Raw genomic sequence first — 27,339 nt, forward strand, 5'->3', positions numbered from 1 at the left:
AGTAAAAATATTGTCAAATTTGGGTAATCCTTTTTATATTACAAAACTGATACCTTAAAAGCAGTTCAACCAGAGCCCCCAAAATAGATTACTGAGGCCATGGCAAACCATTTGAAATATGTCCAATGTGTAGTTGTTCCTCTCTTCCTTGGAGGATCTGGAAGTGCTACTCGAGCATTTAAAATGTTTGGACTATGGGCCAGTTTTGTCCTCCATATTGTACAAATAGTAAAATTACCCAATCCTCCAGCCGTTACATTTAACAAGTCATTGTAAAGAACACAAAAGCATTTATTTTTGACTCTACATGAACTCATCAATAGGAAATTTCAACACACCAATCAGAGATTCAATTTTTAAACTTTAATTTTCATGGTTCATAATTGCATTTACGAAGAATACACCAACACCATTTCCCCCCTTAGACAATAGGATATGCCTAACAATCTTCCCCTTCTTGGTTCTATTAATAGCTCAGGTATTTTTCAAGGTTCTGTGAAAAAGTTATTTACATTTAAGATTTCCTTTCTTTTAGATCATAGCTTAATTCTTATAGGAAAGACATATTTAGAATCTACAGGCATGGAAGTTTTAACATTTCTAGTTTGAAATATCAGATATCTTTTCTAATGGGGAAAATATCTTACGAGCTTAGAATAGTTTACAAGAGAATAGGTTCTTCAAAAGTAAGTCAAACACTGAACAGTGTAAAGTATAAATAGGAAAGTGCTAATTACTTGAAAGATAAGCAGGTAACTTGAAGGGGGACAGTATAGAAAAACTGCACTGCATGCTTCAGTAAGACTGGTAGAAAAATACGGAAGAGCTTTTAGAGTCGACTAGTTCAAGTTCACCTCTTCATTTTACTTGCACAACTGGACTGGTTAGCTGACTCATTCCATATTGTACAAACACATCATTTTGGGAGAGATTGTAATCAAGCCCTAATTACTCTCATGGCATTGTGGCTTGGTGACTATTCAGACTTAACAGTGGTTTTTCATGGAGTGCAAACTTGTTAATGACTTAATACCATGAAATGAAAGGAAAAGAAATTTCATTCCAGGAAAAAGCCAGCTATGCAATGTGAGATAAATATCTAACTTCCACTTAAAGGGGCCTATTCCTAATTTCCTAGGTTGCAATCAATCTACAAATACACTGCTTCAACGAACAATTTCAGTATGAAAAATTTAAGGTATGGTATTTTAGAACAGCTTAATTTGTTACATTCTGTGTATCTTATCATGATCAACATATCTCTTCAAATTATTCAAATTATCCCACCACTTAAAGAGAAAAGTCTCTGCAATTAGTCTGAACCACGGAGTAATCTTAATTTCATTTCGGGAAGCCTTTTCCAGCAATTCTCTCAATTCTTCTTGCGTCACATAACAGTAGCTTTTAATTTCATTGTGATCTGGATCCAACGTTACATTCTTCTGCACAAAAAGGATGTAATCTATTTCGTGTTCTCCCCATGTTCCATTGGATTGGGCTTTGTAGTGAATTCGGGTTAGGTAGAAGATTTCTTCTGGAGTGACCTACAAGCAAACATGTTTCAAAAGATTCCATATCTACTTTTTTTAACAGACCCTCTTTCCCATTCCCAGAACATCTCAATACAGATATAAAAGTTATGGTTTCTACTGCAAGAAAAGCAGTGGCGTTTCCCTGGTTTCAGGCATTTCATAGCATACTTTACGTAACCAGGGCCCTGGAAAGAACCAACATGATTTTTTTTAAAGTTCCCTACCTATCTTCTCTAAATGATGCCTGAGAATTGTCGTATTTTTCTGAACATTATATAGTGATGAAGCAATTATGCCTGAAACATTGTAGGTTCAAGCTATGTTCTGAAAATGGTTTTAATAGTGAATATGCATCCTGTTAATAATATTTTAATTTTTTTTAAATTATTCAGCATTCTAGATATGGAGATACAGCTAAAGTTTCCTGCCCAATATCTATTGGTAAGAAGGAAATGAGGATTGCTGGGATCCCAGCCTGGCCTTGTACATGGCCAAGCATTAAAGATATTTTATGCACATTTCCAGGATAAAAATAGAGTACACAAAATTGAGTAGCTATTCTATCCTTGTGCCATTTTGGCAATGCTTCCTTCCATAGAAGATAAAGATAGAGTTTGCTTTGGGAAAAATGACTGATGAAAAAAATTCCTAGGTCCAAAATTGTTTAGCTGCAGATTCTCTTTATGGGGTTTATAGCTTGATGGACAATTTTACTCAATTTTCTTTTTTTCTACATCTGGTAACATGCATATTGTGACTATGAGGTAGTTTGGGATGAATTTGAAAACTGGAACTTTGGTATACCTTGGAAGGTTTGCTCTCCGTCCTATTCCAAAACACAAACGTTGAGATAAAACACCAGAGCTAACTATGCACTCTAATTTTAAAAAGGGAGACAGTACAAATGTGAGCATTAATTGTTCCCTATTCTAGACTTCTGGGAATATGGCAGGTCATGAGTTTTCAAATAAATACTGTAGGTCTGATCTGTAATTAGACAAATGGGATTGCCAAATAACTAAATGCTATGCAACAACTTTTCCCCAAGGAAGACATCGCTCTGAATAGTGTTTACCTGATCCAGTGGAATTCCTAACTCAGCTTTCAGTCTTCTCTGCGCTGCTCTTCTAATGCCAAGGGCATTATTTTCTTCCAGTTCAAGGGGGGTGCTTAGTGGATGACTGCAACAGGTATTGGTAAAACAGTCTTCCAAAAAGAAATGAAAAGTTTTAATAATGTGCTGCAGCATTTTGGATAGCAGAATATCTGAAATGCTGTAGTTTAAAGTTTCCGGATAATACAACGGTTTGCTTTGGAATATTTTGTCCCTCTTCACTGAATGAGCTTTTAATGACAATGACAAATCAATTACTGAAGAACCTAAAAATCAGGTTCACATTTATCACATTTATCTTGATTTAAGCCCAGGATCTCCCCCTTCTTTCTCTCATACCTTTAAAGCCCAATGTGACAATGAACTTTTTGCTGCAGGATACAACCACAAAGGTATAGTCTGCCAAATTTTTGGATTAATGTTGGAGCTCCTCTCTCAAGCAACTTCTCTTTCACCAGAATTCTCTCTCAGAGTCTGATGAGACAGATGTTCCCTCAAGAAGGGTTCCAGCATGAGTCCGAAAGCTCAGATTTGTCTGTATGCTTCCGTTTGGGAACTTTTTGCTGCCTGTTTTTTAGGTTCAGATGTTGAAGACACTTGCAGTATTTTGTCTAATCTCAAATTCTTTTGTCAGCTTCAGCCCTCACATTGTTTCCCCAATTATTTGCTTGTTGACAAATATAATCACACTATAAACAACCTTTCAAGGCTTTGCTCTATCAGAAAATCTCATCTTTTTAACATTTAATAGACAATAGAGCTCAAAATGTATTCAAACTACAGATGGATCTCTGCCAAACTGTTGTAACGATTCATTATTACACACCTGGAAAAGTGATTTTTGCATCTGATCTCTGTTGCAACAATAGCTTATTCTCTGTGTTGAACAAGAAGACACTGAAAGCACGGTGCAATAATCCTAGTACAGAAAGACAGGCAAAGACTGTACAAATTATACTGCAAAGATAATCCATTTAATGTCTATTTGCGCTAATTGTAAGATTCTAAGTCAGCAATGGCGAACCTTTTGGCTTGCCTGCCCTAAGGGGGGGGAGCGCAGAAGGGTCGTGCGCAGGTGTGCCGCACCCATAATGCAATGCGTGACCTCCCCCAGTGCATATCCGTGCATGAGAGGCGCTACCCCCATTTTTTGCATCCTTTTTTTGCCCACAGGTGGCACACAGAGCCACTTGCCAGGGCACGCAAGGCGTTGCCCTATCAGCTGGCCCGCGCGCATACACGTGCTGGCCAGCTGAGTTCAGCCTTTTTTAAAGCCTCCCCAGGCTCCAGAGGCTTTATAGGAGCCTTGGAGGGTGAAAACAGCCTCCCCCACCCCCCAGAAGCTTCAGGGACCTTCAGGCTTCCCTGAAGCCTCCGGAGGGCTTAAACCAGCCCTACAAGCAAACCCGGTTTGCTCATAGGGCCAGTTTAAGCCCTCTGAAGGCTTCAGGGATCTTCAGGAGGCTTCCCTGAAGCCCCCAGAGAGCTTAAACCGTTCCCGAACTTCCGGTTTGCCCATAGGGCTGTTTTTTTCCACTCCAAAGGGCCTGGGGGGGGGAGGAGGCTCTTTTCGCCATCCCCAGGCTCCTATAAAACCTCTGGAGCCTGGGCAGGCTTTAAAAAAGGATGAACTCAGATGGCCAGCGCGTGCAGAGCCAGGTTCGCCATCCTGGCTCTAGGTACTGCCCAACTTACTGTCGTATCTGGAATTTTGGTCACTAACAATGCAGCTGTAAAGAAAGATGATTGCTTGGGTGACTTCAATTCCTACTGGTTGTCCTTTTATTTAAATAATCTCTTCCTTATGTCCATTTATAGCAAGTCACTCTACATTTTTTTATTTTTCCTAAAGCATCTACTAAGACAGTCTTTATTATTTCTCTTCCACTAGAGGCCATGAATTTGCCAAGCCCACATTTGCCAAGGCAAAATAAAACGTGTGCCCTCTTTTAACTTGAGCCTGCCAGCAATGACAAGAAAGGACAAACAAATTCATGCTTAGAATTAGACTAATGCTTAGAAAGAACTTCTGAATTCATATGCAGCTGATAAAACATGTTAATGCTAAATCTAAATGCAATGACAGGCTATGTCGGAGATAAGAGTAATCTGTGAGAAGCTTTTCAGCTTCTCTGTATATCAACATGTTTGTAATGTCTGAAGAACAGTATTAATCCAAATATACTTGATCAACAGCATTTTTCATTTTCTGACTTTATCTTGCTCTATAGCTAAAGGTCAAATATCTGGAGGCAAGAAATGTGGCTCTGTATATACAGCGAGTCTTTTACCCAGTTGAACTAAGCAAGGTCCTCCTTGCCTATTATATACTTTAAATCATATTTTACCTTTGTCAATGTTTTCATTCAGATGGCAGTTTTTCTTCGTGTCTGAACCGATCCTGTTGTCATTTTCATCTATTAGGATGCACATCTCTGCCAGCAATCGAACTTGCTGCTCATCCAATTCATCTGTATTTATCTCAGGCATGATTGTGCTGTTGATCTCCCTAAAAAAAACAACAACACAAGAGAAACAGCAGTTCAGACCAAAGCAAAACCTATCACTCAAAATTCGCGGTTAGGTGATTCCAATGCAAACATTTTGAGTTAAAGAGTACCAATTGTTTGTTCATGTTCCACATGAGAACCGACTGAATTTAGATGTGCATAAAACATGCAATATTAAAAGCCAGGATAAACTTGTTTCAGAATGCCTCAACATCTAGTGTATCTCATTATGGAATGCCTCAACATCATAATGTATCTCATTAAGGAATGCTAAACAAATCAAGCTTTTTGCATTCTACAAATATTCCTCTATTTTAGCATTTGAAACTTTTCAAAAATGTATAGTCTGCTCCAGCGGATGTTAAATCACTGTGTCCCTATCCTTGACGTTTTCAGGATCAATTCTATATATTTTCTCTTCAGGACAATTTCTTTTAAAGCCCCACAACATCTGCTTTGACAACTGCTTCCTTGATAAGCTTTTCAGCACCTGGAAAGAAAGTAAATTTATTTTAAAAACAACAAGAAGAGCAAAAATAAATTTCACGTAGCCACCAGAGCTCCTTGCAGAAAAGTAAGCCAAAAGTGCAATGAATGACTACTTAAATGAAAGTTTTTCCTTTTCATCCAAGAATCGTAAATTCAGTTTTGAACTGAAGAAGCTTTTTTTAATTGTTTATTTATTTCATCAAGCATGAATTAGATGAGTATAAACATGATTATCAATACATGAAATGAATACGAATACAAGGGAATATTAGAACAGGGACAGTACGCACCCCTTAAAGACCTCTTAGGAATAAGACGTGAAACATACCAAAGGGGGGTGGGGGGGAGATACCAAGAAAGTCCAATTTTGTCTTTTGGAAAAAGCACCTTCAGAGCAACCATGAACTGGATTTAACAAACAGATTAGCAGAGTTGGAAGGGAACTCATGGGTCTTATGTCCAACCCCCCCCCCCCCAAAGCAGACGACCCTGCACCATTTTTGACAAATGGTAGTCTAATCTCTTCTTGAAAGTCTCAAGTGATGAAACGCCGACAACTTCCGAAGATATTGAGAACCTACAAGAAAAGCTCTCAACTTTTCCCCACTTATTTATTTCCCCACTTATTGGGAGGGAGGGAGAAGAGGAGAAAGGAATAATTTAGTGTCATTGTCTTTTATTCAGGCTCATCTAATCAGACCAGTCTGCCAGACTCCCATCTTCCCCAGCCAGCAGAGTCAAAGACCCATGTTTTTTGTTACACCAAGGGGAAATCGCACCCTGAAAAGCGGATCTAGAGAGGGATCTTTTCAGCGGCTGCAAGAGCAGTGGTACTTCCAGAGCGGTACTTCCATATGAAGAACGGTTGCAGGAACTGGGCATGGCTAGTCTAATGAAGAGAAGGACCAGGGGAGACATGATAGCAGCCTTCCAATATTTGAGGGGCTGCTACAGAAGGGATCAAGCTGTTTTCCAAAGCACCTGAAGGCCAGACAAGGAGAAGAACAAGGAGAGATTCAACCTAGAAATTTTCTGTCAGTGAGAACAATCAACTGATCCTTCGGAAGTTGTGGGAGTTTCATCACTGGAAACTTTCAAGAAGAGAGTGGACTGCCTTCTGTCAGAAATGAAGGTAAATTAAAAGTAATTAGTTGAAGATAGGAAAAAAAGTTGTTTAGCAATGATATGTAAGACTAAAGGAATTGATGGCAAAAGACAAAGGATTATATAAGAGATGGATATTGTTAACCTTCCCTCGTTAAAAGCAGTCTACCTCAGGCTCGAGGTTTTAAGCGGGCGGCCTGTTTGCCTTCACAAAAGATTTTGGGCTTTTTATCCCGGCAGACCCCAGGCGTTAAACCCCTCCGATCTCCAATGTCAGTCCTTACCGCGCTCCGTTCACCTTCGGGCCCGCGAGAGAGGCAGGCGAGATCCACCTAGGTGCGCGGCGGCTCCACTGACAGAAACAGCTGCCCGCTCGCGATGATAAATGGAACGGCGCTGCCTTTCCCCCGCCCGCAAAGGACGACGACAACGGCGTCGCCGCCGCGGCCGCGGCCGCCGCCAACCTGCGCGTCGCGCGCCACATCGCCAGGCAACACGCCCCGCAACGCGCGCGGCCAATGGTGACGTCGCCGGCTTCTCGCGTCACCGCGTGGACTGATCGTACCACCGCCCGGAGACGACCGGAGCGCCTGCCAATCATCAGGACGGGAACGCCACTGGCGGACGGGTCTAGCCCGATGGCAGAAGCGGGCGGGGCTAACGGGGAGAGGGTGGGGGGGGGCAAGACAATTGAGGTGGAGGAAGAATGAAAGCGACAATCTGAAAAACAGCCAATGGGTGAGAAGAACGGGCGGATGGATAGGTCCGGGAGCAAATGAGAATAAGGATGTGAACGAGAGATGGGCGCTTTAGAATATCTACCTGTTGATCAATTTTGGCACTATGACAACAGAGATTGCCAGGAAATGGGAAGCAACTAGATAAATTAGATTATTACAATGATCTTAAATCCCATCTATAGTTGTGAGGACACTTCAAATAAATCTGGAAGATTGCTGAAGGAGCACAGAGTACTATAAAGTACCTTAACAATACTCAACATACATTGGGTTATGTGTCTATAGAGATTCTCAGTCATCCAGGTCATGGTTGTCCCAAAGGTGCTTTTTTTCAAGAGGCAGCTGAACCTTCTTGTTTTTCTTGGAAGACGTTTTGCTTCTCATCCAAGAAGCTTTTTCAGAAGCATTTCCATTCCTCACTATCAAGTCAGAGCTAAAGAAGCTTCTTGGATGTCTTCCAAGAAAAACCATAAAGTCTAATTGCCTCTTGAAAAAAACACCTCTGGGACATACATTGGATTATTTTTTTTAAAGTATAAATTGCAGAGATTTTTATCTGTAAGTACAGATAGTTCTCAATTTACAACAATTCATTTAGTGAACGTTCGGAGTTACAATAGCACTGAAAACAGTGACTTATGATAGAGGTGGTATTCAGCAGGTTCTGACCAGTTCTGGAGAACAGTAGCGGAAACTTTGAGTAGTTCAGAGAACCACCTCTGACTGGCCCCGCCCCCATCTATTATCTGCCTCCCCAGTCCCAGCTGATCGGGAGGAAATGGGAATTTTGCAGTAACCTTCACCTGGAATGGGGAAGGAATGGAGATTTTACAGTAGCCTTCCCCTACTATACCCACCAAGCCACACCCACCAAGCCGTGCCACTTCTACCAAGCTACACCCACAGAACAGGTAGTAAAAAAATTTGAATCCTACCACTGCTTATGACCGTTTTCGACACTTATGACCATTGCAGCATCTCAATAGTCATGTGATTTACATTCAGATGCTTGACAACTGACTCATATTTATGATGGTTGCAGTGTTCAGGAGTCACTTTGCGACCTTCTGATAAGCAAAGGCAATGGAGAATCCAGATTCATTTAACAGCCATGTTACTAATTTAACAACTGCATTGATTCACTTAACAAATCTGACAAAGAAAGTTGTAAAGTGGGACAAATTCACTTTAACAACATACATTTTGGGCTCAGTTGTGTTCGTAAGCTGAGGACTATCTGTATATAAGCAGTCTAAATAATAAGGTGGTTTAAAGACTTTGAAACCCCACCCCCCAAAAAAAACTTTGAAACACAAGAGACATTTTGTAACAAGTGAAATTCTAACAAGGACATAATTGCAATGATGTATTTGTAAGGTACTATAGCAAAATTCTGTGGTAGAAGAATTTTGAGTACACCCAGAACCATGTTAACATTGCAGGAAATACCATGGCCGTCACATTATCAAATATTCAAAATCAGTCCAGTCCAAAGCAGGTCTTTGGTCATAATAGAAATATGTTATTGATTAGGCATTGGACCATAACAGAGCATCAGATATAAAGAACAGAACAATAATAAAACCTGTATTAAAAAATAAAAGGCATAGCAAATTGTGTTTCTGTAACTCACTTACAATTCAATGGGGGGTTTCCACTTATTTTACTGCCGGTTCACTTGTGTGTGTGCGCGCGTCCAGGCGGGTGGGTGGAGCCTCCTGCCGCCACCACTACTGGTTCACCCCATCAGGGGCGAGGCAGAAACCGACCTCTGTTACCATTTATTCAAATCAGATCCACATACAATATGCAATTCTCAGTTCTGTTTTATTCAATTAAATGACTGTATTATATAATTTTGGAATTCTGATTACACATTCGATATGTTCTTTTAATCATGTAAGAATTCCAATAGACTGTTTTTATACCACTAATATATCATTTCCTTTGATCAAAGTGTTTCAATGTCTCGGTTCCCTTAATTTTCTATAATCCAGATAAAAATGTGAGGTCCATGGAATTTTTTTTGGGGGGGGGGGAGGGGGTTTGCCACATGACACATGCTGCTTCTATTCCTCTGGTGGGTAGCAAGCCACCTTCTGATTAGGCTAATTTAGCAGTTAATTAAGCCTTGCCCATTCTAAGTGGGGTTAAATTTTGTTAATAAGTGGCTCATCAGGAAATCCATTTGGTCTAGTAGTTAAGGCACCAGGCTAGAGACCTGAAGATCTTGAAGGCTGGCTGGGTGACTTTGAGCCAGTCACTTTTTCTCAGCTCAACCCACCTCACAGGATTGTTTTGGTGAGGAAAATAGGAGAAAGGAATATTAGGTATGAGGGGTCCTTGATGCTCTCTGAGCTTGCTTGCTTTCTTACAGACCCAAACTATGTAACATCCATGATAGTGAGGAATGCAGTTTGCTATCAGTTTATATTCTGATAGTCCTCCCCTGTCAGTGGTGGTGGTGATGGGTGATTTTAGAGATTTTTTGGTTGGGCTGTTTGCTGTTGGCTTCTTTGGCAGTTTCTTGATTGGGGTATGGTTTACTTCAGCGGTCACAACTGGTGGTCCACAAGAAATTTTTGGTGGTCCGCAGAAAAATTATTTGCATCTTTTATATTGCACTAAATCAACTATGGCCCTTGGGTTGCATACATGTAATGAACATTTGTGTTGCTACAGAGAGTCTCCCCCTTTGGGGTCTTTCTCAACAGGTCAGAGTGGGGGAAAGAAATTCTGACTTGGGGTCTGCTTCTGCCTCCTGGTGTGGAACTTTGGGCGAAGGCTGGAGGGAAGTGTTGCTGGTGGCAAAGAGCCGGAGGGGCTTATTCCAGTAGGACTGCATCATGGCCTGGAACTGGCTGACCATCTCAGCCTGCTCAGCAGGGGTGGGTTGCTACTGGCATTGCTGCCATTTTGGTGCATGCACATGCACAGTTATCCCAAAATAGATCTGTGCATGCACAAAACCTTAAAAAAGGGGGGAGGGGAACCTTGCCGCCCCGGTTTGGAGCTGTGGCAGGCCTGGGTTGCTGCCGGTTCCAGCGACCCCGGCCGGAAAACCATTTACTGGTTCTGTAGGAACCCTCCTCTGCTGGCCTCGCACTCCCGCAGGTCTTCCATCTGCTTTGAAAGCCTTTGCTCATACTCCTCAGTGAGGTGCTTCTGCTGAGCCTCCTTCTCGGTCAGATCCAATTTGAACTAAGCCAGCCATTTTTCCAACTCTTTCTCACGGTGGCTGCTTAGCTCCAACAACTGCTTCCTGTTGGGGGTCTAAGGAGCCTGGGTGGGAAGGCAAAGAGGGGCTGGGAGGGGATGGGTGAGTCAAGAGTGCCAGGCTTCTAAGATTCCCTGGTGTTTTGGGACTTGGCTGTGTCTATGAAACTATGGTTAAATCTGTCTATGTGCTGTGAAATTAAAAAATTTTCATCATGTCTTCTGACTGCTAGTTGGTGTTAATGGATGAGTTCTGCCTGTTTGTTCTACATAGTAGTTGTTGCAGTCCTTACATTGTATGTTGTAGGTGACTCTTGTTTTTTCTTCAGGGTCTTTTAGTTTGCTTAGTGATGGCAAACCTTTTAGAGACCAATTGTCCAAACTGCAACCCCAAACTCACTTATTTATCGCAAAATGCCAAAACGGCAATTTGATGAGAATACTGAGGTTTTAGTTTAGAAAAAATAACATACATTAACATTTTTTGTCTTAAAAGAAAAACACAACAACAGAGCTTTCAATGATACAAACAACTTTTGATATTTACAATTTCGGGCCCACCTCAACCATAATTTTATTTAATTATGTTTTTATATTTCTGAACTGTCCATCTTCCTCAAAGAGAAAATCTTGCTGATGGCAGCTCGGTCCCCAAATAATAGAGGATTAATAGAGGATTTGAACCCCAAAATCAAACACAGCTTTCTCATTCATCTTACACAGAGTCATTGATGATAACTGAAGTAATCCATCCATCTCCTTTTCAGAGTAAATTATGTTTCTAATATACTTTGTTGATATTCTGACTTGGCAATGACCAAAATGCTTAGTTTGTACAACATGCTGGGCACATAGAAGACCTTATTAGGCAGGTTGGGTTAACAGCTTCATCAAACCTGTCTGAAGAAACACAACCTACCACAAATCCTATTGTGCCTTATTATGAAATATGATCCCCTTCTGGAGCTTGCATCAATGAATATGTTTAATATCATGTTCATGCAATATATGTCATAGTTTGCATAACTGATTAGCTCAAAATAGTCAATTTTTTTTTACTTTGCCAAGCCAAAAAATCCCTTTATGACTTAGAATGCTATATGGATGAGGCTTGTAATTGTATGTATTTACAAATTAAATCAAGATTCAGGGGGTGACTTTACCACAGTAGCCAAATTAAGAAAGTAGAGAATCTCAGAAAAAAACACATCGAAGCTTAACACAGCATACCATTAATTGAAAAAACATCCTTCCATTAATTTCTTTATATCCCAAATTAATACATGATTTAGTTTAAACTGACAAAATATTCTATTTAATTAAGCATTTTAAGGCAATGTTCTGAGGGAGTTTTGCATATCCAGTTTCTGGAAAAAAATATTCCAACTCCAATCAGTTACCATATCTCACAAGCTCTGAAACCTGATTTTGATAACAGATGCTGATGTATTATTGTTGTCTTTGATCCTTAACTTGTTTTTTGTTCTTTGCAAGATTATTTCTGTATAGTTTGTGCATTTAAATGGCAGTTGAATCTCTAATTAGGGGTAGGGTGTAAATTTTGTTTTAAAGATTTATTTGACAGGCCTGATTAAACTTTAGGATGAATATCCATTCCTTTCCCCCTCTCCAAAAGAACTGAGCAGGGATTTAATTCCTAATATTATAATAATATTTACAAATGGGCAGCAAATTGGAAATAAATTGGCCTTCAAAAGCTGAAGTTTGGAGGCATGGCTACGTCCCTTTCCATCCGCTGTGGAGAAAGGTTTCGGTTCTAACTGAGCTCTTCATGTTAGTCTTTCCTAGCTTATTTTCTTCCAGGGTGGAGTGCTCGAGAAGGGGATTGGGGCAGCCCCCGTGAGACCAGGCACCTTGCGGAGCAGCTTAGGGGGAAAGGTCTTTGCCCTGGCAGAAAGTGAGGGAGGTGGGAGGGAGAGAGGAAGAGAAGAGCCTTATGGAATTGGAGCTGCAGAAGTGGAGGGTGATGTTTACAATGGGTTGAGGTAACTGCCCCCTCGGCGAACTCTGTGCTGAGGCGACAGCGCACGTCAGGGTAGGTTTCTGTGGGTTCGGCCCAGATTGGGTGAACTGGTAGTGGCGGTGGCAGGAGGCTCCACCCACCCTCCTGGACGGTTCTGCGCATGTGCAGAAGCATTGTGCGCACGAACCGGTAGTAAAAAAATTAGAAACCCACCACTGGTGTGCATGTCCACAGAGAGGGCTCTGAGTGCTACTCTGGCATGTGTGCTACAGGTTTGCCACCAGGGGCTTAGGGTGTTTTGAAGGGCTTTAGTTGGCTTGTGTACTATACTGATTCCATGTAGTTGCAGTAGTCTGTTGGTAGTTTCTGAGATATTCTTGATGTATGGCAGTGTAATTCTCCCTTGGCTAAGAAATGGAGATGAGCACCAGCCCCTAGAATCAGACATAATTGGACAGGGGAAACCTTTATCTTAAAAGATTCAAAGGCTATCTACCACCATAAATATTTCCTATCTGGGAGGCAGGATAAAAATAATGGTGCATATGGTGCATTTTTTTCCTGTGAGCTTTTTTATCTATCTCAGACAACCTTTTAACATGAAAAGTATTATGTATCTTAGATTTTATATGTAAGTTATTCAGTGAATTAAAAACAATTGTCTTCTTTCCCATTTGTCTTACAAAAATACAGGCAAATCTTGACTTATAATCAGTTGTTAAGTGACCAATGTTACAACGGCACTGAAAAAAGTGAGTTATGACAGGTGCTTGTATCTAATGATAACCACAGCATCCCCATGGTCACTTAATCATTTTAGGGGGTCTTGGTAATTAGTATGTGTTGATGGTGATTGCAGTGTCTGAGAGTTGTGTGATTGCCCAGCCAGTTTCCCACAAGCAAAGTCAATGGAGGAAGCTGGAATCATTGAATGTCCATATGATTCACTTAACAACTAGAATGATATGCTTAACAGCCATGGCAAAAAAACGTTGTAAAATTGGGTGCAACTCGGTTTAAAGTTGCCATGCTTAAAAATGGAAATTCTGGTTTCAATTGTGATTGTAAGTCGAGGACTACCTGTAGACTGTGAAGTCATTCAAAACAAATTGGCCTTTTTTAGGGCAGTTCCTAAAATTTATCATCCTGATTCTGGACTGAACATTGCTGAAGATTAGAACAATACAGGTAGTCCTCAACCAACGGCCACAATTGAGTGCAAAATTTATGTTGCTGAGAAAATTTGTTAAGTGAGTTCTGCCTCATTTTATGAATTTTCTTGCCATATTTGTAAAGTGAATCACTAGTTTTTAACTTAGTAACACGTTTGTTAAGTGAATCTGACTTCCCCATTGACTTTGTTTGTTGCAAAACGTGACTATAATGCCCTGGGACACTGCAACCATCATAAATACGACTCAGTTGCCATGCATCTGAATGCAAATCACATGACAATGGGAATGTTGCAGTGATTATAAGTATGAAAAATGGTTATACTATATTTACTCATTATACTGAGGCAGATGGACAGTATTTAATCTGAGATCCCAGGGGTTGTATACTTAGAAACTTCCAAGAACTCTTGTCCAATCATAAGTTTTAACATTAAAATTAAATAGCAATAGCAGTAGACTTATATACCGCTTCATAGGGCTTTCAGCCCTCTCTAAGCGGTTTACAGAGAGTCAGCATATTGCCCCCAACAATCTGGGTCCTCATTTTACCCACCTCGGAAGGATGGAAGGCTGAGTCAACCCTGAGCCGGTGAGATTTGAACCGCTGAACTGCTGATCTAGCAGTAGCCTGCAGTGCTGCATTTAACCACTGCGCCAACTTGGCTCTAAATACACGACTGATGATTAATTGTGTTAATTACATTTAACTTTATTATAACAGTAAATAAAATTAAAACTAGTTGAGCATTCTTCCTATACTAATAGGTATGTCTGCCACATTGAGTTTATAAAAATAATAAAGGTGGGATAAAAATAAATAAAATGTACAGTACTTAGAATAACAATTTTTAGCAGCATGCACAAAAAGATAGTGAATTGATTGATTTGATTTTATTATATTTATATGCTGCCCTTTTCCCCCGAAGGGGACTCAGGGCGGCTCACAATTCAAATCAGGGAAGGGGGGTACAGACAAAAAATTAAAGACGAAACATAACAATACATAATTTAAAAACACACAACAGTCATACCATTCGAGACGGGGGCAACAGCTCTTTAGCCCCAGGCTTGTCAGAACAGACAGGTTTTAACGGCTGAATAAAGAAAGGATGCAGTGATATGCTATTAAATTGGAAAACCTTTTTTTAAAAAGTTATTATTTGGTCAATAGCAATTGTTGCAAAGTTGGGTACAAACTTCAGAATTTTCAGGAACTCTTAAGTTCGATGGACAGCAATAGCAGTTAGACTTATATAAGTTCGATGGATGAAAAATTCAGGAAAAAAAGTAAGTAAATGAGTGGGGATCATTAATCAGTGGAATCGGTTGCCTTATTAGAAAAGAAAGTATTAAGATATTTTCAAGGATATGTTCAAGAATGAGACAGAGGAAAAAAAATAGGAACAGGATAGCGAAGAAAAGAGAATATGAAAGGGTAAGCATAAAATTATAACCGGGTTCACAGGAATATCATCCCGAAAATACATCAGTTGAGAGTTGAAAAGAGATAAACACAACAGAAAAGGAAAGGAAGAGAGAAGAGAGGAAAGGGGAGGAAGAGTGGAAGGGATAGAAGGAGGGGAGAGGAGGGGAAGAGGAAGAGAGGAGTAGGGGAGAGGCAAGGGAAGAAGGGAAAGGAAAGGTGAGGGGGAAGGAAGGAAGTAGAGAAGAGAGGGAGGGTGAAAAGAAAAAAATAGGGTGGTGATAAGACAAAATAGGTGTAAGGGATGGTAACCAAAGCAATCCAGAATGTATATTTTAATCTTTTATATGGAAAAATAAATATGTAAAAGTGATAAAGATAAATAAGAATAACAATGTGAGTCTATACTTGTAACGGTATGTAATCTTTTTATATAAAAAAAGTTGTGGATGCTCCATCATCGGAGGTTTTTAAGAGACTGGACAGCCACCTGTCTGAAATGGTATATAGGATCTCCCGTTTGAGCAGAAGGCTGGACTAGAAGATCTCCAAGGTCCCTTCTAGCTCTATTCTGATTCTGATTCAGCCTGCCTTGCACATCCGAAGTTAGGTGAGGCCCTGAGGTCCCCCCCCCCCATCACCTTTCCCAACATAGGCGCCCAAGGATGAGGCTGGAGGACCCGCCAACCGCACCAGCCTTTCCGCAACGCAAGCGGGATCCGTCCCAGAATCCCAGGGTCGTCGTCTTCTTCCATGCCCCGTCTAGGCGCTCAGCCGCTCGAATCCCATGGTTACGCTTCGCATTCGCGCTCGCCGGTTCCGTTCTCTAATGCGGTGTTCATCTCTATGGTGGGTGGCGCACTATGGAGCCCTTCCGGAGAAACAGGAAGTGACATCAGGGGAGTTCTGGAGCGAGCGGTTTTGATGCAGCTCGCCTCAGGGGTTAAAAAAAAAAAAAAGAGAAGAAGCGGCACCCCACACTACCAGATCTGCAGCTCGCCCGCCGGCATCGTCGTCGTCTCCCTCGTAATTTCCCTCCTTTATCGATCCTCTTTTGCCGGCCGCCTTTTCTCCCTCAGCCGCTCCCGTGCCGTATTCCTGCCTCCGTCTGTTGGTGACCTCTCCCGGCTCCCGCTCCGGGTTTGGGAGCCGCCCCCTCCGTTTCTCAGCTGGGCTTCAGGTGAGCCCGAGGGGAGAAGGGCCAGGGGGAGGGGGGCACACCTGCGAATTTTTTTTTTTGCCTTCCCTCCCCCTTTTGCTTGCGCGGCGTGGGGAAGACTGACAGGCGAGGCTGCTGGGTCTATTTCGGGATGGGGAAGGAAGAAGGAGGCAACCTGAAGCGGTGACGGTCCTCTCCCGTGCCATGGACTACAACTCCCATGGGTCTCAGCTTCTTCGCCCCCATGGCTTTGTAAATGCATTGGATTATAGCCCTCCGTCGCTCCCAACCAGTCAGCGGCCCCTTCCCTCCCCCCTGCCCCTTCACGGCTGAGATGATGGAGTTTATACCTCTTAAGATGGGGGTGATTGGACCTGTAGCTTTTACCATATGGCCTTTTAGTTGGGTGAGGGGGAAGGTTTGGGAGGACAAATAAGTGAGGTTTTGGGGAGCAGTTGTTTGGTACGAATGTGACAACGATTGTTCATTCGAAATTTTCTTTTTCTCTTTACTATCTTCATGCCTGTGAGAAGAGATTTTATAAAGACAGGCATTCTTGCCTTATATTAATATAATATAACTTTAGAGGGAATGAAAAAGGAAAAGGTAACCAACCTAAAGTGAGTATGTGTTTATGTATATGTTGTGTGTGTATAACTGAACAGCTAATCTGAATATGTGTGTGTGTGTGTGTGTGTGTGTGTGTGTTTTCATAGATTTTCACGGCTGGATGGCTAGTGAGTCTTCGCCGAAATGTTGACAAGACAATCTCAATCTTACACGGGAAAAGACCTGAATACAACAAGACCAGCATATGTGTGTGTGTGTGTGTGTATGTATGTATGTATGTGTATATATATATATATACATACACACATACATACATACATACACACACACATACATACATACATACATACATACACACACATATATTCAGATTAACTGTTCAAAGTTAAATGAAAGTCTCCTTTCTTCCATTCTTTTGAAGAATATTTTAAAAGTACACAATGTTGTTATTTAAAGAAGGGTGTTAACTCAAATGCTTGCTCCAAGGCATGTACTTTAGGAATAATTGAGTCAAGTTAGGAAATTAGTATCGGGCACACTGCCATGTCATTTTAGCTGGCCTGTGGTATTTGAATGAACTGATAAAATTACCAAATATATAAGCTCTGTAATCAAATGATATATTTTCATAATTTGAGGATTCATTAGGTAATTGAAGCCTGGATTTTAGCTAGGAGCAAGCTTTAAGAAAACATACAGTTTAAATAATGCTTAAAAAAACCTTTATAGTAATATAAAATTTTGGGACAGTGATAGAACGTATGCTCTGTGTGCAGGTGCCTCAGGTTTTGTTTCTGCATTTCCTGGTAAGATTTAATAATGATGTTAAAATGCCAAGTAAACATTTAAATTAAAAATAATGTGATTATGTACATATTTAAGTTGAAAAAAATGTGAGTCCTATGATTGCTCAATGACATGTTTGATTCGGATTCTTGGATTTCTTTTTTGAATTAGGCATGATGAGAGGAAGCTTGGTGGTTTATTGTTTGATTGTGTTTATGTTAAATATATATGTTTGATACCCTTATAAGAAATAAAGAAAATTTTCTTGTCTTTCCTATAAAAATGGGTAATGGATAAAATGGGATGCATAATTACTTCAGAATACTAATTATTTAGCATAATAATTGTTAAGTAAATGCATATTAACATTTATCTACCTGTTATTCTTATTATGTTTACTTGCTCAGATAGAGTTTTATTTTGAACTCCAATGATGATCAGGATATTGAAAAAATTAATGAAGAACCTCCTTGTGAACTAATAAATGGAACAGTAAACACACTGTCCAGATAAATCACTGCAGTTATAATAAGTAATTTTAAATACTATTTATTAATTAAATGCATTTGTATGAACTGCAGTAAAAATGACTTAGTTGTTGACATAGAATTTATAATACAGGTAGTTCTTGACTTACGACCATTATTAAGCCCCACATTTTATTGGTAAGTGAGTCAGTTGTTAAGTTATTTTCCCCGTTTTATGGCCTTTCTTGCCATAGTTGTTAAGTGAATCACTGCAGTTGTTAAATTAATAATCCAGTTGTTAAATGAATCTGGCTTCCACATTGATTTTGCTTATCAGAAGGTTGCAAAAGGTGATTACAGTGACCCCAGGGTCATGTAATCACCTTTTGGGACTTTCTGACAAACATCAATGCTGAAGCCAGATATGCAACTATGTTACAAATTTAACAACTGCAGTGATTTGCTTAATAGTGGTAGGAAAGATCATAAAATGGAACAAAATTCACATAACAACTTAGCAACAGAAATTTTGGGCTCAATTGTGATCATAAGTTTAGGATTATTTGTACTGATTGGTCAAGATCTTTCATCCTGAAGTAAGAATGATCTGCTTCTAATTATTTTCTCACTGTTTATATTTATTATATTTTGAATAGTGAGATTAGTGACATGCAGATTAAATACATAAAATAAATATTTTAGTGTGCTTCTTTTTTGGTTTCATAGAAGGCAAACATCGAGTGCTCCACATGTAAATACAGTTCATTAAGCCTGTCCAAAGCCCTTGCCAGTCCTAGCAGAACCACATGGACATGGAAGCACAGGCAGCTGAAAGAAGCTTCCAAATAACTCTATGAGCCTTGTAAAAGATGTGGCTACTATAAGGTCTCCAAAGAAAATGTTTTATTTGATGCTGAGATCCATCACAAAGTATTTCTTATTTATGTTACATTGTACAGCTTTTATTTTGTGTAACTTGTGTCCATATGGTTCTAATGGTGTTTTGTTTACAGTGCTGCTCAAATGTCCATATTAGTTTCTATGGGAGACTGTGGTCCTACAATATGTATAGTGCTTACTTTCAATGCTCCATATTAATCAGCAGTGTGTGACTTGGGTTTCCTGCAACAGTTACTCCTTTGACTTTGCTAACCGGATTTCATTCTGGATTAAAGTTCTTTATTGTGAAGCTATTTCATCTTTTTGTTGTTGTGTTGTTGTTTTGGTCCTGACATTTCATTCCTATGAATGGTCTATTGTGTCAGATTTTATAGTGCCACTGTTAGCAACAAAGGAGAAAAGAAATTAGCCTGGTGACCAACTGCTATCCTTACTGCAAATCCTATTTTGCTATTAAACACATTTTAAAATATATCTTGCTTTTCTTTCACTTTTGCATTGGTTGTCACTCTCTTCAGTTAATATAACTCAAGTGTATCTGGGCTCAATCTTGTCTTTTAGCTGTGTGTGAAGTGGAAGAGAGAGAACTTACTTGAGTAGACATCATGGATAACATATGTTCAGTGCTATTTCCAGTATTTTTTCTTTGCTTAATATAAACTTGTGGATCTGATCTGTCAGTGAATTAAGTACAGTGCCAACTCATTTGTGAGATCACTTTTGGCACAGTGTTTTGAAATGTTATCTTTTATCTGTATTATGACAAATCTATTTAAACACAGAAGGACTTTGCTAACTACACAAAGATGAAATGTCATATAAACATTTGTAAAATAAACATTAGTGTTCTTCAAATGTGCTTGAATTGCCTTTGCACGAGATAAAGCTGATAAACCAATATTATTAAATTGGCAATAGAGTCAATGTTAAAAAGCATTGTAAAAAAACTTGTGGTAATTCACTGTTTGCTTTTTTTTCCTGCCTAGAAAGATAGGAATGCGGATTTCTAGAAGAGAGGAATTAAGTTGGAACTCTGCACCTAGCAGTCCAGATTGTAATTGTACCCACATTTTGTGATTACTGTAAAAGTTGGTGACTCATTTGTTACAGAAATTTAACTACGGTATGTGGAGGGTCTAATTTCTTAGTGATTGTTTATTTAAATTATTGCAAAATTCCTTGAGCATTTACTTAATGTCAGTTATAGTCATAGTCAATTTATTAGATAGCAAATAGAATTTTTACAAACAAAAAGCCCATTGCTTAACTAATCTGAAATGTTTAGTAAAAAATGTTGCCACACTTTGGTGTGCTGATTGGCATTTTGCAACTTTATATGGTAGTAACTGAATTAGTGTTGTGTCATTGACTACAATGTGCTATATTTGTTTTGCCTAAAGTTTCAGTAGCTTTGAAATACCTTACTTGGAAGTAGTTTACAAATAAGTGAAAATTAGAACCAAATTTTCATCAAATGGTATAACTGTATCTGGACTACAATATTTTAGAGAGGTTCCTATTGCTGATTACTGTTAGACAGAAAAAAGCTACTGTTCATACCTTTCATGTTTCATGCAAAATCATTTTGAGTTCTATCTTGATCTCATCTTTTTATAGTACCTTTAAGTCAAGACTGACCTTTAATCACTACATAGACTATATAGACAAGTCTATCCAGTTTCCTTGAAAAATATTTTGGAAAATGATTTGCTGTTGTCTTTTTCCTTTGTTGAGAAAGACTGTTTTTAAAGAGATCTTTCCCCACGAAGGCTGCCATAAACCAGAATGAGATGTTGGCTAGCAATTCAGGGATTCAAAAATATTTTAGGCACCATACTGAAAAAAGAAGCGCTATAACTTTTAATGCATTTAGGAGAGAGGAAAATATTGCTGAACAACTGATTATTTGATTACCAGATTCAATGTTATTGTAGAATCTTTGACAAATTGTTGAACTAATTTATCTAGATCAATTTGCAAAGCTTCATTTTTTTCAGAGTATGCAATTGTATTCAACATTTCCCACTGTTTAAACCAGCCGGTTGAGGAATTCTGGCAGTTGAAGTCCAGATATCTTAAAGTTTCTGAGGTTGAGAAATACTGGCTTAGACCATAAAAGGGGTTGATTTTTTTAAAGGTCCAGAGCCTCTCCAAAGGGTCTTCTCTTTTGCTGCAGAGAGTAACTCAGCTTCCCTCTGAAAATCTTGTTATCTTTCATATTGAGTTAAGGATGCAACATTTTAAAAAGCAAATTGCATTCTTTTATTCCAGCATGTCTTTTGAAAGTATAATTTTATAATAATTTTGTTTGAAATTTAGGTCCAAATTCACAGTTTGAAACAAAAGAATAGAAATCTTGTCTCAGTTTGCATATTTACTCTACTACATTTCCTATTTTTTGTAATTTCCAGGGAACAAGAAAGGAAGCAGGCTGCTTTAGTCATCCTTTCCGTGTTCTGACACTTCTGGTAACCGAAGATAGCCTGTTAGCTTTCAGATCAGATATGCCAGTGGAATTCCCCCTCCCTCTTTTCATTACATAACACATTCCCACTGTTAAGCCTCTGATAAGCAAGATTTTGAGAATACTAACTATTTCTGTGTTAGGTAATTTAAGAGGAAAACCTTAGAGCACCATTGCTAGAGCTTTAAGCTTGATCTTTCTTGAATTTTCATAGAGCATTTAAAGCCAATTGATTAAACTTGACCTGAATGTAGAAAGCATTCTTCAAGAAATGATATATAATTATCAATTGTTTATTTTGTTATTGTGTAGAATACTTTCCTAGTTTATGTGTAAAATTTATCAACATGTGAATTAATTGATAGAATGATTTTCTATCATGCACTTGATCTATTCTTATATATATATTAATTGCATTTGTGAGTGTTTGTAAAGGAATGTAGAGCTGACCATGGGGATAGGAAAGAGATGAACAAGCCATTAAAAATGACTTGTAGAAGAAAAATTATACTGTTCTTACACCAGAGCCAAGATAAACTCTGCCTTAATTTCACTTTTGTAAGATAGGACAAAGAAACTTCAAGATTGTGTTACTCTACTTTAGTATAATAAAATATTCCTAATATTCCTAAATTCTATCATGTCCATTTCTTGACCTGGCCTACCTTAACAGTATTTAAGGAATCATATGCTGATATATTATCCAAGGAAATGTAATGCTAAAGCAGAGTGTCTATGTCATTTGGGGTGGTATGGGGGTGGAGTCTCATCTGATAATGCTAGGAAGTTATTTTATTTACTTTATTTGTATTCTGCCATTCATAAACTTCACAAAACTAAAAAAGAACACAATTAAATCTAAAGATGAACCTAACAATAAAAATATTAATTAACCCAACCAAGAAGAAAAATTGAAAAAAAACCCACTATCCAATATTACCAGGGACAAAAATAAATCTAAGTCAGGTATTTGCTAATATATGTTAATATCCATAACTTCCTTGTGTGATAGATAGAAAATATAGCTCCTAATGGCTCTTCTGAAGCTCAGCTGGCAATTTGATAGAGAAGGTGTTCCAAAGCATAGGGCAGGGATAAAAGAGGCCCATTTCCTAGGTCCAATTAGATGACATTTTTGAAAAGAGTAGGGAATTGAGACTATTTTTAATCTGATTGGGTGGCCAGATGAAGAAGAGAAAATGTTGTCCTGTGCATAACCAAGTCCTGGGCATAGAGTGACATAGAGTCAAAAGTGCTAAAACCTTATTGAATTGCATCCAAAACCTAACTGGCAACCAATGCAGCTTCCAAAATGGTGGTGGTGGTGGAGGTGTTTGTCACCTGAATATAAAGGGAAACAGCCATTGCCATCCTGAATGCACAATTAAGGATAGCACTCTGTAGAGAGCATTATTACAATTCAAACAAGAGGTACCTAGAACAATGCTTCCAAGTGTAGCTGGAGCAAGGCTTCCATATGTAGCTGAAAAGCTCTCCTGGCTGTAGTTGCTATTTAGTTTTTAAACTGGAACCGTACATTCAAGAGACTCCCATATTTGTCGATTATCTCTGAGCAGATGAGTACATCTGTATTCAGAGTTTAAGATGGTATTGGACTTATTTTGCTTATAAACTCAAAGCCATTGTTTTCGTTCTATCTAGACCTAGCAGGCCTCTAGTTACTGGGTTAGTAAGACACCTGTTTGACCCAGATCTGGTACCAGCCATACTCTTAGCAGAGCGTAGGGTGTTATCTATTAAGACCTTGTGGGCATCTAGAGACATTACTCCACACAAAATGATTTATCTGGTTATTGTGGAGTAAGTCTCTCGATGTGGTTCATATGCATCCAGAAGTTGCCTCTATATACTCAAATTTGTTGTATCTACTCCATGGTAATATTTTAGGAAAATAGTTGCAGATGACAAAGGGAAGCATAGTCTGGGTTCTTGAAAGAAGACTTCAAGTTGCATTGTGCTATTGGGTAATTTTAAAAAAACCCATTTGTATGGTTGACCATTTGACCATTTGACATTATGACCATTTGTAGCATCCCATACTCACATGATCATAATTTAAGGCTTTCTTGCTGGAAACTGATGTTTACTTTTGGTTTCCAGGAAAATACATTCTTTGCGGGCAATGGATTCTCTTAACAACCATGGTATTTGGTTTATGATCGTGACGTTTGCTTAATATCCAGTGGTAAAAAAAAAAGATAAAATCAGTTACAGTCACATGGTGACTCACTTAACAACTGGCACAAGTTACAAACATAATTTCAGGTTTAAACATGGCTCTTAAATTGAGGATCATCTGTTAGCACAAACTGTCTAAGTATTACACAAGTAACAAAATGATAGATGCCAACATGACTTAATACGGTACCCAGGTTTATTTTATATTGTGGTTTCTGGTGTTTTTTTTGCTTGAGGTGGAATAGAGAAGTATTAAAAAAACCCAGGAAGTTCTAATGTTGTAAGATAGGAGTTGACTACATACCTCAAGGCCAGAGGTTTGTGGGTACAGAGTTAATAGAGAAAGAAGGAAATGCAAATATCTGACAGTGTCTAACTGTCTAACTAATCCAGGTCTAACAATAACTATAGCTGCTGTCATTAAGAGATGCAGTCACACAATGTTTTCCCAAATGATCACTTCATTTAGTGATGGAACTTCCTGTTTTGATTAAGATAATTAAGCAAGGCCTACCTTAAAAAAAAAAGAACGGTTGTTTTTTAAAAAATAAATTTTATTCAAAGTTTTAAAGACAGTGTAAAATTGACACAAACTAACCAAGCCAATAAAAAAAGAACCAAAAAAGAGAAAAAATTCTATGAGAAAGAATAGAAAGAAATAGAAGGAAACTTCCGATTTCTTCTGCAGCAAATATAAGTATTACAGCATTATCTTTTATTATGATTGCAACAATCCTCATTTTTTTCTGTTCATTTTTTCTAACCATCAAAATCACACTCATTTTTTCTTGTTTCATGAGGTAAGGAAGTTAATTTAGCTATCAAGGAAAGTTGCTGCATAAATGGTAGTTACTTTTTAGGTTTCTAAAGAAAGAGCTGTTAATTATTGCAGCCAAAACTAATTGAATTTGAGATAGGTAAAGAGATGGAAAATGGTCTTTGCTTAATAGGGTCATCTATAGCGTTGGATTCAAATAGTTCATTTGACACTGCAAAAGATGTCACATAGTTTGATGGTTTAGGGGCGCCAAATTGTTCATGCATGAGTGAGAGAGGTTGAAGTGTTCTGTTGGGTAATTTAGATAGTTTAATCGAAATTCATTTATGGAATTAAATTTTAACATGCATAACAGTGACTTAATAGAGGAAAGTATTACAGCATTAATAAATCTATTTCACAGTACCAGTACTATTAATAGCTGAAAACTTTTGGGGAAGTTTATCCCTGCGGTAGAGTTTATGGTCATGAAATTTGACATAGAACATTATTAATGACTATATATACTAATTTGTTGCAGTTTAGAATGAGGCATCAATGCAGTTTTTGAATCTAAATAATTTGCTTGTTACTGCCATTCAGGCATCATGCTCTTAGGCTCCTGTCTTCAAATCTGTGTTGTGGAAGTATATATAGATATGGGTTTCTTAGAAACACTTTTGATTTTTCAAAGGTTTGCATTTGGAAAATAGTTATAATTCAAAAGGATTTTTATATTTATGGAATGGCTTAATAATTGGCAAATAATATTAAAAGGTCTGTAGTAAGATTTTTCACTATCTCATTGGTCATTACCGTAACATCTTACCACAATGGTATATTTTAGTAAGATTAAATGTTTCCCTTACATTTGCTACTTAGAAAATAATTTCTTACATAGATCAAATTATAATATTTAATACTTGGCTTTAGTTTATCTTTGCAGCTATTGGAAAGTGATTGTTTTGAAGTAATGCCCACAGAAAGTGGAAGCTGTGCCACTGCTCGCCAAGCCAAGCAGAAACGAAAATCTCACAGTCTTTCTATACGAAGAACCAACAGCTCTGAACAAGAGAGATCAGGATTGCAGAGAGAGATGCTGGAAGGCCAGGTAAACTGGATTGAAAGAGGGAGCTTGATTTCACTGCTGTCTGATCAAAATAGATTAATATCCTGATAAAATCACTTAATTCCCCAATTTTACATTCTCTTCAAGGTCCTAAAATCCAATGTCAAAGCAAAGTTGAAATTTCCTGTTCAAATGTAGGGAAAATGCACTTGGATATAACCCTGGGTTTCTTCACTTACTATCATGACAATGTCCAAGAGTCTTCAGTAGCCCTCGACTTTTGACAACACTTGAGACAATTGTTAAGTGAATTTTGCCCTATTTTAGGACCTTTATTCCCCTTTACCTTTACAAAAGCTTTACCTTTACAAAAGCTTTACCTTTACCTTTACAAAAGCTCAACTACAAAAATTGGAGGTGTTCCAAATGCGATGCCTACGCACCATAAGCGGGCTCAGTCTACATGATCGGAAAACAAATGACTATATACGGAAACTGTGCCTGAACCAACCAACCATTGAAACACTTGTAAGGCGCAATCGAATGCGATGGGCAGGCCACGTTTGGAGAATGAACAGCAACTCCTGGCCCAAAATAACCATTGAAGCACCCGTGCCCAAAACCTGGAAGGTGCATAAGAACGCCCCATGGAAAACATGGATGAAGCTGATTGAAGAAGACCTCTCGCGAATCCATTTTACCATACGAGATGGCAAAACTGCCGCTCAAAATCGCAAACAATGGGTGGCGATGGTTCGGGATGCATGCGACTCTACAGCGAAGGGATTGGCGATGCCGTACCGACGCTAAAGACTCAAGTCAAGTTTATTCCCCTCATTGTTAAGTGAATCACTGCAGTTGTTAAATTAGTCAGATGGTTGTTAAGTGAATCTGGCTTCCCCATTGACTTTGCTTGTCAAAAGATCGCAAAAGGGAGTCATATCACCCCTAGGACATTGCTAGGCTGGTCATAAATATGGGTCTGTTCGCAAGCGTTTGAATTTTGATCACATGACCTTGGGGATGCTGCAACCTACATAAATGTGAAGAACATCACGTCCCTTTTTTCAGTGCTGTTGTAACTTCAAACAGTCTCTAAATGAACAGTTGTATGTCGAGGATTACCTGTATGTAATTCATTTTCTGACTGTACTATGAATTCAAATTGTAGAAGATAGATAACACATCCTGAAGTCTGATTCAGTTCAGTTCTGTAGATGTGAGCTGGTTTGTTTTGGGAAGTGGCTTGAGTTCTATTATCTCAGTCTTTTATTTTTTGCCCTTCAATGTATATGATGTTTCAGCATACATAGCATTTTCCTGCAAGTTTGCTTTAGGGAAGTTTATTTGAACATTTATATTTCAAACATCATTTTAAAAATTAAATCATCTTTCAGTTTTGAATCGACAGCAAATATGCAACCAAACTCTTGGTAAAATTTCATCTTTGCTGTAGGATTGAACTAAGGGATACTGATTTGCTACTCTTGTTATATCTGGTATGTTATTATGAGCCATGGTGGCACAGCGGTTAGAGTGCAGTACTGCAGGCTACTTCTGCTGACTGCCGGCTGTCTGCAATTTGGCAGTTCAATTCTCACCAGGCTCAAGGTTGACTCAGCTTTCCATCCTTCTGAGGTGGGTAAAATGAGGATCCAGATTGTTGTGGGCAATATGCTGA

The 27,339-nt window shown here is 38.8% G+C and overlaps 2 protein-coding genes across 5 annotated transcripts in view; one reads left to right on the forward strand and one right to left on the reverse strand.

Annotated features, from left to right (window-relative positions):
* Positions 1-341: 341 nt before the first annotated feature.
* On the reverse strand, positions 342-7,350 carry LOC116522787 (isopentenyl-diphosphate Delta-isomerase 1-like). Its single transcript, XM_032237824.1, has 5 exons — positions 7,034-7,350; positions 4,995-5,155; positions 3,473-3,565; positions 2,608-2,738; positions 342-1,544 (listed from the first exon to the last, which is right to left on the reverse strand). Exons 1-5 carry the CDS (start codon positions 7,348-7,350, stop codon positions 1,227-1,229), a joined length of 1,020 nt encoding a protein of 339 aa, XP_032093715.1. The 3' UTR covers positions 342-1,226.
* An 8,456-nt stretch (positions 7,351-15,806) lies between these two features.
* WDR37 (WD repeat domain 37) overlaps positions 15,807-27,339 on the forward strand; it is a 46,504-nt gene continuing 34,971 nt past the window's right edge. Inside the window, exons 1-3 of one of the 4 annotated variants that reach the window (XM_032236728.1) lie at positions 15,807-16,467; positions 20,156-20,292; positions 25,523-25,700. In XM_032236728.1, the coding sequence (XP_032092619.1) occupies positions 25,563-25,700 (138 nt within the window). In that variant the 5' untranslated portion in view covers positions 15,807-16,467; positions 20,156-20,292; positions 25,523-25,562. The other 3 variants (XM_032236727.1, XM_032236730.1, XM_032236731.1) reach the window with 3 other exon arrangements.

The sequence above is a fragment of the Thamnophis elegans genome, chromosome Z (genome assembly GCF_009769535.1).
Source record: "Thamnophis elegans isolate rThaEle1 chromosome Z, rThaEle1.pri, whole genome shotgun sequence".
NCBI classification, from domain to species: domain Eukaryota; kingdom Metazoa; phylum Chordata; class Lepidosauria; order Squamata; family Colubridae; genus Thamnophis; species Thamnophis elegans.

Coding starts and splice junctions, on each gene's coding strand:
- LOC116522787 (XM_032237824.1), bottom strand. CDS start 7,350: ATGATTGGCAGGCGCTCCGGTCGTCTCCGGGCGGTGGTACGATCAGTC. Junction 5,156..7,033: donor CCGAAGGTGAACGGAGCGCG/GTAAGGACTGAC, acceptor TGTTTTTTTTAG/GGAGATCAACAGCACAATCA. Junction 1,545..2,607: donor TAGGAATTCCACTGGATCAG/GTAAACACTATT, acceptor GTTTGCTTGTAG/GTCACTCCAGAAGAAATCTT.